Source organism: Rhinopithecus bieti, unplaced genomic scaffold (assembly GCF_001698545.2).
Source record: "Rhinopithecus bieti isolate Rb0 unplaced genomic scaffold, ASM169854v2 scaffold_5179, whole genome shotgun sequence".
NCBI lineage: Eukaryota > Metazoa > Chordata > Mammalia > Primates > Cercopithecidae > Rhinopithecus > Rhinopithecus bieti.
This window is the reverse complement of record NW_016804741.1, coordinates 1,369,868-1,382,021: the sequence shown is the minus strand read 5'-3', so window position 1 is coordinate 1,382,021 and position 12,154 is coordinate 1,369,868. Positions and strand designations below refer to the sequence as shown.

Below are 12,154 nucleotides of genomic sequence, written 5' to 3'. Positions count from 1 at the left end.
CATGATGAGTTCAATTCCTGGATATCCTTGTTAACTTTCTGTCTCGTTGATCTGTCTAATGTTGACAGTGGAGTGTTGAAGTCTCCCATTATTATTGTATGGGAGTCTAAGTCTCTTTGTAAGTCTCTAAGGACTTGCTTTATGAATCTGGGTGCTCCTGTAACACTTGTTTTCATTTCTCTCAGGCATATACCTAGGAGCCGACTTGCTGGATCATTGGTAGTTCTATGTTTAACATTTTAAGGAACTGCCAAATTGTTTTTCACAGCAATTCTACCGTTTTACATTCTTAGTTGCAAGGTACTAGGGTTTCCAATCTCTCAATATTCTTGGTATTATTATATCTTTTTATTATAAGCAATCCTAGTGGGTGACAAGTGGTATCTCATTATGGTTTTGATTTGCATTTTCTTATGATTATGATACTGTTTTTTCATGTGCTTGTTGGCTATTTCTATTTCTTTTTTGGATACATGCTTTATTCAAGTTGTTTAACAATATTTTAACTGGGTTGTTTGTTATTGAGTTGCTTTGTTATTGAGTTGCAAGACTTCGGGATATTTGACTCTTATCTATTATGTGTTATTCTCCTTCCTGCTACCATTCTCTTTCCACTGTGTGCATATATATATATATATATGTTGTCTTTTCATTCTCTACTGGAGCTTGTGTTGTTCTCTTGATAGTGTGTTTTAATGCACAAATTTTTTTAGCTTTGATGAATTTTAACTGTTTTTCCTTTTGTTGCTCATGTTTTTGGTGTCAGATCTAAGAAATCATTGCCAAATCTAAGGCCATTAAGATTTACCTCTGTTTCATTCTAAGAGTTTTATAGTTTTAGCTCTTGCATTTAGGTCTTTGATCTATTTTGAGTTAATTTTTATATATGATGGGAAATAAAAGTCCAGCTTCATTGTTTGTCGTGTGTGTATCCACTTGTCCCATCATAATTTGTAAAACAGGCTATTCTTTTTTCATTGAATGGTCTTGGCACCTTCATTGAAAATCAGTTGACCATAGGTGTATGTGTTTAATGTGTTTATTCCTGGACTCTTAATTCTGTTGTCCTGTTTTATATGCCTGTCCTTACGTCAGTATCACACTTTTTTGATTACTATAGCTTTGTAGTAACTATTAAAATTGGGAAGTGTTAAGTCTTCCAACTTTGTTCTTTTTCCAAATTGTTTTGGCTATTTAGGGGTCTTTGTAGTTCCATTTGATATTTTAAGATCAATGTTTCCATGTCTGCAAAAGAGGCCATTAGAAATTTGATAGGGATAGCATTGAATCTGTAGATCACTTCGAGAGGAATATTGCCGACTTAACAATATTAAATCTCATAATCCATAAACATAAGAAATCTTCCTATTTAGGTATTCTTTAAGTTATTTTAGCAATATTTTACAGTTTTCAGTGTACAAGTCATGTACCTCCTTAGTTAAATTTATTCCTAAGTACTGTATTCTTTTGATGTTATTATAAATGTAATATTTTATTATTCATTGATCATATATAAAATAAATTTATTTTATGGGGAACATTACTATGAATTTATGAAAATAAAAAATATTATGAGACTATTATGAACAGTTAGTTGTATGCCAAAACCTAGATAACCTAGATAAAATACAAGTTATTAGGAACACAGAATTTACCAAAACTAACTCAAGAAGAAATAGAAAATCTGAGCAAATCTGTAGCAAGTAAGAAGATTGTATCAGTAATTAAAACCTCCCAACAAAGAAAAGTTTGGGACTAGATGGCTTCTCACCAGTAAATTCTACTAAACATTTAAAGAACAGTTAACACTAATCCTCAAACTATTCCCAAAAAATATGAAGAGGGGTAACACTTCCAGTGAGGCCAGTATTATTCTGATACCCAAAGCCAAAGACATCAGAAGAAAAGAAAACTATAGCCAATATCCCTTCAAATATAGATTCAAAATCCTCAATAAAATACAACTTTTACTATGTTTATAGTAAAAGATTATATACCATGTCCAAGTGGGATTAATCTCAGTAATGCAAAGGTGAGTCAACATATCAAAATCAGTAATACCATGTCTAAGTGGAATTAATCTCAATAATGCAAGGGTGAGTCAACGTATCAAAATCAGTAATAATACACCACATTAACAGGATTCAGGGGAAAGCACACGATCATCTTAATTGAAGAAAAAGCATTTGACAAAACACGCTATCAAGAACAAGATAAGGGTGTCCGCTTTCACTGTTTTTATTCAATGTTATGTTGAAAGTTCTAGCCATAGCAATTAGGCAAGAAAAAGAAATAAATGGTATTTAAATTGGGAAAGATGAAGTAAAAGCATCTCTATTCACAGAGAGCACAGTCCTACACAGATGATCACCAATTAGGATGGTTTGACCTATAATTTTTTGATTTTACGATAGTTCAAAAACAATATCTGTTCAGTAGAAACTGTACTTTTCTCATGATGCTGGGCAGCATCAGCAAGGTGCCACTCTTAGTTAGCCATGCATTTTCATCTTTTGCTATTTTTAACTTAAAATAGGTTTATTAGGATATAACTCCATTGTAAGTTGAGAAGCATCTGTATATATAGAAGATCCTAGGGAATTCACATAAACTATTAGAGCTAATAAAAATAAATTAAAGTTGCAGGATACAAGACCACTGTTGTTTATGATTTTAGTCATTTGAGTCAATTTTTTTCCTTTTCAGTGTACAAGTCATGTACCTCCTTAGTTAAATTTATTCCTAAGTACTGTATTCTTTTTGATGTTATTATAAATGTAATATTTTTATTATTCATTGATCATATATAAAATAAATTTATTTTATGGGGAACATTACTATGAATTTATGAAAATAAAAAATATTATGAGACTATTATGAACAGTTAGTTGTATGCCAAAACCTAGATAACCTAGATAAAATACAAGTTATTAGGAACACAGAATTTACCAAAACTAACTCAAGAAGAAATAGAAAATCTGAGCAAATCTGTAGCAAGTAAGAAGATTGTATCAGTAATTAAAAACCTCCCAACAAAGAAAAGTTTGGGACTAGATGGCTTCTCACCAGTAAATTCTACTAAACATTTAAAGAACAGTTAACACTAATCCTCAAACTATTCCCAAAAAATATGAAGAGGGGTAACACTTCCAGTGAGGCCAGTATTATTCTGATACCCAAAGCCAAAGACATCAGAAGAAAAGAAAACTATAGCCAATATCCCTTCAAATATAGATTCAAAAATCCTCAATAAAATACAACTTTTTACTATGTTTATAGTAAAAAGATTATATACCATGTCCAAGTGGGATTAATCTCAGTAATGCAAAGGTGAGTCAACATATCAAAATCAGTAATACCATGTCTAAGTGGAATTAATCTCAATAATGCAAGGGTGAGTCAACGTATCAAAATCAGTAATAATACACCACATTAACAGGATTCAGGGGAAAGCACACGATCATCTTAATTGAAGAAAAGCATTTGACAAAACACGCTATCAAGAACAAGATAAGGGTGTCCGCTTTCACTGTTTTATTCAATGTTATGTTGAAAGTTCTAGCCATAGCAATTAGGCAAGAAAAGAAATAAATGGTATTTAAATTGGGAAAGATGAAGTAAAAGCATCTCTATTCACAGAGAGCACAGTCCTACACAGATGATCACCAATTAGGATGGTTTGACCTATAATTTTTTGATTTTACGATAGTTCAAAACAATATCTGTTCAGTAGAAACTGTACTTTTCTCATGATGCTGGGCAGCATCAGCAAGGTGCCACTCTTAGTTAGCCATGCATTTTCATCTTTTGCTATTTTAACTTAAAATAGGTTTATTAGGATATAACTCCATTGTAAGTTGAGAAGCATCTGTATATATAGAAGATCCTAGGGAATTCACATAAACTATTAGAGCTAATAAAATAAATTAAAGTTGCAGGATACAAGACCACTGTTGTTTATGATTTTAGTCATTTGAGTCAATTTTTTTCCTAATCAGTCTTGGTAAAGGTTTGTTAGTTTTTGTCTTTTCAAATAACCAACTTTTGGTTTTGCTGATTTTCTCTGTTGTTTTTATATTCTCTATTTCATTTATCTTCACTCTGATCTTTATTATTTAGTTCATTTTTTCTAGTATTTGATTTAGTTTGCTCTTTTCTCCCAGTTCCTTAATGTGTAATGTTAGATATTGAGTTATTTCTTCTTTTTTAATAAGACATGTATAGCTATAAACTATGCTCTGAACACTGTTTTTGCTGCATCTCATAAATTTTGATATGTTGTGACTTTGTTTTCATTTGTCACATATTTTCTAAGTCCCCTGTTGTTTATTCTTTGATTCATTGGTTGTATAAGAGTGTATTTTAATTTACACATAGTGGTGAATTTTCCAGTTTACTTCTGGTTTTGATTTCTAGTTTTATTTCAGTGTCATCATAGGGCATACTTTGTCTGATTTGAATCTTTTTAAATGTATTGAGACTGTTTTGTGGCCTAACATATGAGTTCATCCCAGAGAATGTTCCATGTGTGTGAAACATGCGTGCTCTGGTTCCATGTGTGCTTCAGAAGAATGTATATTCTGCTGTTGTTGGGTAAAGTGTTGTATATATGTAATTAGGTTAGTTGGGTTGTAGTGTTCACATTCTGTTTCCTTGTTGATCTTCTGTTAAGTTTTCCTATCCAATATTGAGCATGGAATATTGTAGTCTCCAGTTATTAATGTTAAAATGTCTATTTCTGTGCTTAATTCTGTGTTTTTCTTTCTGTTGTTGGGTATATATGCGCTTATAATTGTTATATCTTCTTGATTAATTGATGCTTTTATCATTGTATAAATGTCCATTGCCTCTTGTAACAATTTTTGTCTTAATGTCTATTTTTGTCTAATATTAGTATACTCACTTCAGCTGTCTTTTGGTTACTGCTTGAATTGAATATCTGTTACAGTCTTTCAGTTTCAACTTATTTTTGTCATTGGATCCAAAATGAGTCTCTTGTAGACAGAATATAATGAGATGATTTTAAAATTCATTCTACCAATCTCTGCCTTGTATAATAATTGAAAATTTAGTGCATTTACATTTAATGTAATTAACTGATTTAAAAGGACTTAATCCTCCCATTTTGCTATTTGTCTTCTGTATGTCTTTTTTTGTTACTTGATTCCTCCATTACTGTTTTTTGTGTTTAATAGATATTTTCTAGTGTACTATTTTTATTTCCTTTTATTTTACTATACTTATGTTCCTAATTGCTATGTTGAGTATTAATTTAATATATAACAAACTAGTTTGAATTAATATCAACTTACTTCCAATGTTATATGAAACATTGCTCCTATATATATCTCTAAAGTCACCTTTATGTTGTTATTGTCATAAATTACATCTGTCATCTATTGACCTAGATTTATAATTATGCATTTTTATGCACTTGTCTTTTAAATCATATAGGAGAAAAGGATGAATTGCATACTGAAAATTTATTGATGCTTTTATATTTGCCTGTGTAGTTACATTTACTGGTGTTATTTATTTCCTCATGTGGATTTTAGTCACGTACTATCTTTTAAGTCTGAAAGATTCTCTTTAGCATTTCTTGTAAGACAAGTTTACAAGCAGTAAACTGTCAGTATTTGGTTATCTGTGAATGTCTCCATTTCTGCTTCATTTTTGAAGGAGCTTTTGTCAGGTATAGATTTTTTGATTGACACATATTTTGATTTCAGCACTTTAAATATGTCATCCCATGACTTCTGACATCCATAGTTTCTGATGAGAAATCAGCTGTTTATCTAATAGAGAATCCCTTGTAAAGTGATGAATTACTACTGTCTTTCTGACCTCAAGATTTTCGTTGACTTTGACAGATTGATTATGATGTATCTATGTGTGAAGAATCTCTTTTAGTATACAGATAGATGCTCCTTAACTTATGGTGGGATTACTTCCCAATAAACCCATCATAAGTTGAAAATATAATAAGTTGGTATGAGAGTCTTTGGCCCAGAGAGTCTTTGGTCAGAGAATCACCAGTGCTTAAAGTCTGAAACCTTGAATTGCTTTCACATCCTCATAAAGTCAAACAATTGTAAGTCAAATCATCGTAAGTTGGGGGTTGTCTGCATTCTATTTATAGTTTGTTGAACTTATTAGGTGTATAGATTCTTTTTTTGTTGTTAAATTTTGGAAATTTTATTCCACGATTTTTTCAAATATAATTTCTTCTCCTTTTTCTCTCTCTCCTTCTGGCACTCCCATTATATATTTGTTGGTATGCTTGATGGTAACCCATAAGTGTCTTAGACTCTGTTCATTTTCTTTATTATTTTTTCTTTCTGCTCCTCAGACTGAATAATGTCAATTGAATTACTTTTAAATTTGCTGATTCTTTCTTCTGCCTGCTCAAATCTGCTGTTGAAACCCTCTTGTGAATTTTTCACTTCTGTTATTGTACTTCTCAATAATTTCTATCTGGCTTCTTCTTATAAAGTTCCATCTCTTTATTGATATTCTCTATTTAATGAGACACTCCTCTCATAATTTTCTTTAGCTCTTTGAGCATATTTAAAATAGTTTATTGAAAGCCTTTCTCAAGTAAATTCAATGTCTTGGCTTCCTTGGTGAAAATTGCTATTTATTTTTTTCCAATGAATGAGCCCATACTTTCTTCATTCATTGAGTGCTTTATAATTTTTGTTGTGGTGGTTGAGAACTGGACATTTTGAATGTTATAATGTGGCTGCTCTGGAAATCAGATTTTCTTCCTTCCCTTGGGTTTGTTGTTGCTCTTTGTTGTAGTAGTTGTTGTTAGCTTAGTGACTTTTCCAAACTAATATTGTAAAATCTATATTCTTTGTCATGAATGACCATGGAAGTCTCTATTATGTTATCTTAGTGGTCAGCTAGTGATTTGACATAATTTCCTTCAATGGCGAGAAGAACCATACCAAACTGAAAAACAGAGAAGCCCTCTTTCAGCCTTTGCATAAGGCCTCTCTGTATTTTGATGTATTGCCTCAATTCTGCCTTCACCTTCATTTCCTGCTTGGTAGGAATCTGCAAGTCAGCCAGGAGTGAGTGCTTAGGATCTCCTCAAGTTTTTCTGTGAACATGAGCCTAGCTTTGACATGCATGTGGGCTTCTATAAAGAATATTTGGGATTCTTTCAGTGCCCTTCTTCCTCAAAGCATCTCGTTTTTTCAGTTTTTCCTCCCAAGCTTTTTGGTATGCCTAATATTTGCTCCAATTGTTATCCTTTGTCTCAGGTGGAAGCAACTAATACATTTTCCTGTAAATGTTTGGACAAATGGATTTTGGGCAGCAGCTTTAATGCTAAGAGAATTCTTAGTTAGGTGTGAAGTACAGGCAAGCTTCTCAGAATGGTTCCTCAGGGAACCACCAGAAAGTCAAAACAAATGATCATAATTTTTTGAGAATGAAGTCTATACTACTCCCTCCAGTTTTGGGAACCTGTAAAAGTAATGAGGGCTGTTGTTTTCAAGGCCATGGCCTATCTGGGGGATGGTCCCAGGTAAGTTAAATGCCACAAATTTTTTCCCAAATTTAGCTATTTTTTTTTGTTCACTAAGCATTCCCCTAGTTTTTACAGGCTTTGGGTTAGAGTCCAGGGTTCTGAGAAAGTTGATTCTGACAGTTTTTATGAGCTTACTTGTTTTGTGGAGTGAAAGACTTTTAGAGTTCTCTACTTGGCTGTTTTACCTGACATCACTTACCTCCATTTCTTGAGTTTTATGTTTTCTTCTTTATTGATTTATGTCCTTATTTTGCTCAAGTACATTCTCCAGGAGTTTCATGAAAAAGGGTATTGGGTTGGTGAATTCTTTGAGTTTGTGTATTTGAAAATATCTTTATTCTGTTCTCACACTTGATTGATGGTTTGGCTACATATATGTTCCAGATTAAGGATGAACCTCAAAAATGTTAAATGAAAGAAGCCAGACCTAAAATTTCTGATAAGTTAAATTTTCCTTGATGTATTTCAGAACTGTGTATTAGGAGCAACACATTGATAATTGTTACCTGTTAGTTGATAGGAAGATAAGATAGTAATTCAACCCTTCTTATTCCTAGTCTTTGCATTTTTTATATCCATTTACTTTCAACTTATATGCCTTTATATTTAATATGTGTCTCTTGCAGACAACATATACTAGGGTCTTCTTATTTTTTAAATCCACTCTGTCAATTTGTAGTCTTTAATGTAATGTTTAGGGGGTCAGTAAACTATGGCTTACAGACCAATTCGTGTTTTTATAAATAAAAATATATTGAAACATAGCCACATCCTTCATCTATATATTATCTGTGGCTGCTTTTGCTTTAACAGTAATACATATTTCTTAAAACAAAACTTAGAGAAAAAAAGGAATCTGTTATACTTACCCACCTATTTGTCATCTCTTTTGCTCTTTATTTCTCAACAGTAAAGTTTCCATCTAGTATAATTCCCGTCAGCCTGTAGAACTTCCTTTAGTATTTCTTGGAGATCACATCTGCTGGTGATGAATTCTTTCAATTTTACTTTATATGAAAATGTCTTTCCTTCACATGCATTTCTGAGGGGTTTTTTCCCCCCACTGGACATGAAATTCTGGGTTACTGTTCTTTTCTTTTAGAACATTAAACATATTATTCCATTGTCTTCTGGGACAGCATATAATCTGTCTTGGTGATCGTTTCTGGTAATCATTTCTGATTTGAAATCTGCAGATATTTGAAACATTGTTCTCCTTGAAGATAAGGGCCCTATCTTGGGTCCTATTCATTATTACCGAGCACAGTTCCTGATACAAGTAAGATGTACAATAAATGTTTCTCGAATTGAATTTATTTTTATTGTGTTAAGTTTTTAGTATTGATTGAGACTTGATAGGCTCATTAAAGTAACATTTTGGCAGGATCTGAATTGCCTAATAGTTTTTACTGTGGTTATTTTATACTTTATAGAAGATCATTTTACTAGACCTGAATAACCAGATGAAAAAAGCCATGCATTTCCCATTTTCCTAATTATATTTATTTAATTTTTCCTTGGTTACTTGGTTTTCTTTCTATGTAAAAGGAGAATTGGAGGCAGTAGATGTTTCTCAAAGCTTTTTTTCTCCTCCTCTTTTGCATAGACACATTACTCATCATTTTATAAAATAATAGAGGACATCCAGAAAAAAATAAACCAAAAAGTAATCTAGACAACTCTACATTTCATAACATTACATTTGATGTTTAATATCTACAGAGAGAATTAAATACAGCAGAGATTTCCTGTTGAAGCTCTCAAGTGTTTCCATCTGCAGAAAAAAACCAGACTTTCTGCCTGATCATCCCATTGTACTGCAAAAACCAGTAAGTAGTTTTCTAAGTTTGTATTGTAATATTATATTAAAATATTTTCTTTAACATTTTCATCAGACTCTACCTCTAGATTTTAACCTTCCTTATTATAAGATACAGGTAATTCAGAAAACTACAGAAATCTAAAGGCATAATAAACCAATTATTATAAAGTAACTCTGTCCAAAATTAGAATGGAATAGCTGTATTTTGTTTAAGAAATATTTTAATTGAAAGGTCATGAAAATATTATCCAATAGTCTAAAAGTTTTATTTTTTCAATTAAATTATATTTGCCACCTGGAATTAATTTTACTCTATGATGTGAGGTGGGCATCAAGTTTTACCTTTTCTACATGGATATCCAGTCATTTTAAAATATTTATTGAAATGGTACTTCTCTGACATCTTTGTGGCAATATATGGGTGGTCTGTTAATGGGCTATCCATTCTGTTCAATTAGTCTTTTATACATTATAACAAATCATCTCATGTATTTTCTTTAACATGTCTTTGCTGTTCTTAGCCCTTTATATTTCTGTGTTACCTTATCAAATTCCAAATTCCATCTAAATAAATACACATAATGAATACATACATGCATCTCTTAGGATATTCATGGAAAGGACATGGATTTTGTCATCAGACATGGCTTCAAATTGTAGCTCCATTCTGTGTACTGGCAGTTCAAACTTGGACAAGTCACTTAACCTCATTGAACCTTAGTTTTGCAGTTGCTGATAAGGATGATAATCTCTGACTGTTAGGATTAATAAAATAATGCATGAGATTACTGAGTATGATACTTTTCTCTCATTTGCTCTTAGTAAATGATTCCCATTCTTTATGGTCTCTACTTACATTTGACTGGAATTTAACTTTCTATTAGAGTTTTCGTAAATACCTTTATTTAGGTAAAGGCAGCTGGGACTCTTCTGAAATGAGATTCAGAATATAGGTATACTGAGAGCAGTTCAAATGGGAGATATACACTACTACTTCCTATCTCCATTTTGGTATTCTAATTCTTTGGAATTCATAGGATTTTTTCCTCAAATTATAATTTTAAAAAAACGTTATGTTGTTCATAGTTTATGTTAATATTTCTTAAACTCCCTAACTTTAGATCTCTAGCCAATTCTTTTCAAAGTTAATTAAAGCATGAATTAAAATTTTGTATAATACTTCTCATACAGGAATATTAAATAAGAAAAAATGTACTTGATATTTCAACTTTTCCACCTGTTCAAAGATCTTTGGGATATGTAATCCATGGTCTGTAAGAATAAATGTAAACTTTAGTGCTATATAAACTATAGTCACTGTTTCATTTGTAGACTTTCCACCTTTAATAACATTTTATTGTGTAAATAAAAGCTTGACATACACTTTTAAAACAAACTTATACATTAGAATTCATTTTACTTTCGATTTACACATTAATACATTTTTTAAAACTAGGTGCCACAGAAACAGAACAGGTTTGGAATACAATTTAGTATATTTTAAAATGAATTACATATATTTTAAAGCATGAGCCATTTTGTTATTTGACAGTTATAGTTACTTTAATAGTTTCTATGGTACATGCATTTAAATCTGTAAATACCTGGTACATTCACAGTATTTGGTTTGATGAACTAATTAGTAAAACTGTATTCAATCAATTGATAAATTAACTTTTCTTTTATATTACAGGAAAACAACCAAAGTTTTAAGTAGCATTTTAAGAACAGATGAATTTGAAGAGACAGAATTATTCATTTTATAGTTTGGACATCTGCAAATGAGGTGGATCTAGCAACAATAACTGTAATGGACTGTGACAATTCAATTTATTCTTAATTTTGATGGTTGACTATTTGACTTCTCTAAAATGAGAAAGAGCTATTTTAAACTATAAAAAATTTTCTAATCAGCTTCAGCCTTGCAGGAGGTTTCCTGCATAAATTGGGAAGTTACACTGGAAAGTAGGAATTTGGTTAGTGAAGTGGGAAGACTGTATATTTATAATTTGCGTACTACTTGGAATTCTTTGTTTTCATCACTTGTAATAATGGAATGGAAATGTAAGCTGTAAAGACTCTCATATAAAATATTTGCTACAGTGTATATATGGTACATAATTTCTTGTTGCTTTTAGAGTTGCTTTTGTTGTTCTGCTTCCCACTGATTTCATACCAGCTCATGAATGGATCATTACAGTCTCTCCAGAGGCTTAGAATGATTCAGAATGTTCAATGCATAGTTCTTAATGACAGGAGGGAGAATTTTAATGAGTATTTCTTTTCAGATATATGATTGGTCTCTAGGTTTTGATAATAATATGGTCTTAAATTCATAATTACTAGCAGAGATTGATAATTTGGAAACAATGGTAGTGAATGAAACTGAAGTTGAAAACAGCTGCTACTTATGTCACTAATCAGACCATATGAATAGCAGAAGTTGAGCAATTTCAAAGTGAAACTGATATTTTTTTTCCAAAAGAATTTGGACATTTGAAAATAATTGACGTACATTAAGTTTTAATTCTGTATTTTCTTATAACATATATGGATGAAGAATTTTTGGGTTTAAGTTTTTCATTCCTAGAAATTTTATACATTAAATCTCCTGCAATTTGTCACTCTGGATGTTACTGTTGTTAAAAAAAAAAANCATTTTCATCAGACTCTACCTCTAGATTTTTAACCTTCCTTATTATAAGATACAGGTAATTCAGAAAACTACAGAAATCTAAAGGCATAATAAACCAATTATTATAAAGTAACTCTGTCCAAAAATTAGAATGGAATAG

At 31.3% G+C, this 12,154-nt stretch overlaps 1 protein-coding gene across 1 annotated transcript in view; it reads left to right on the top strand.

Annotated features, from left to right (window-relative positions):
• CUNH8orf88 (chromosome unknown C8orf88 homolog) overlaps window positions 1-11,466 on the top strand; it is a 30,550-nt gene extending 19,084 nt beyond the window's left edge. The window contains exons 5-6 of the mRNA XM_017870359.1: window positions 9,260-9,366; window positions 11,053-11,466. Coding sequence (XP_017725848.1) covers window positions 9,260-9,366; window positions 11,053-11,076 — 131 coding nt within the window. The 3' untranslated portion in view covers window positions 11,077-11,466. The remainder of the gene's footprint in view (window positions 1-9,259; window positions 9,367-11,052) is intronic.
• The last annotated feature ends 688 nt before the right edge of the window (window positions 11,467-12,154 follow it).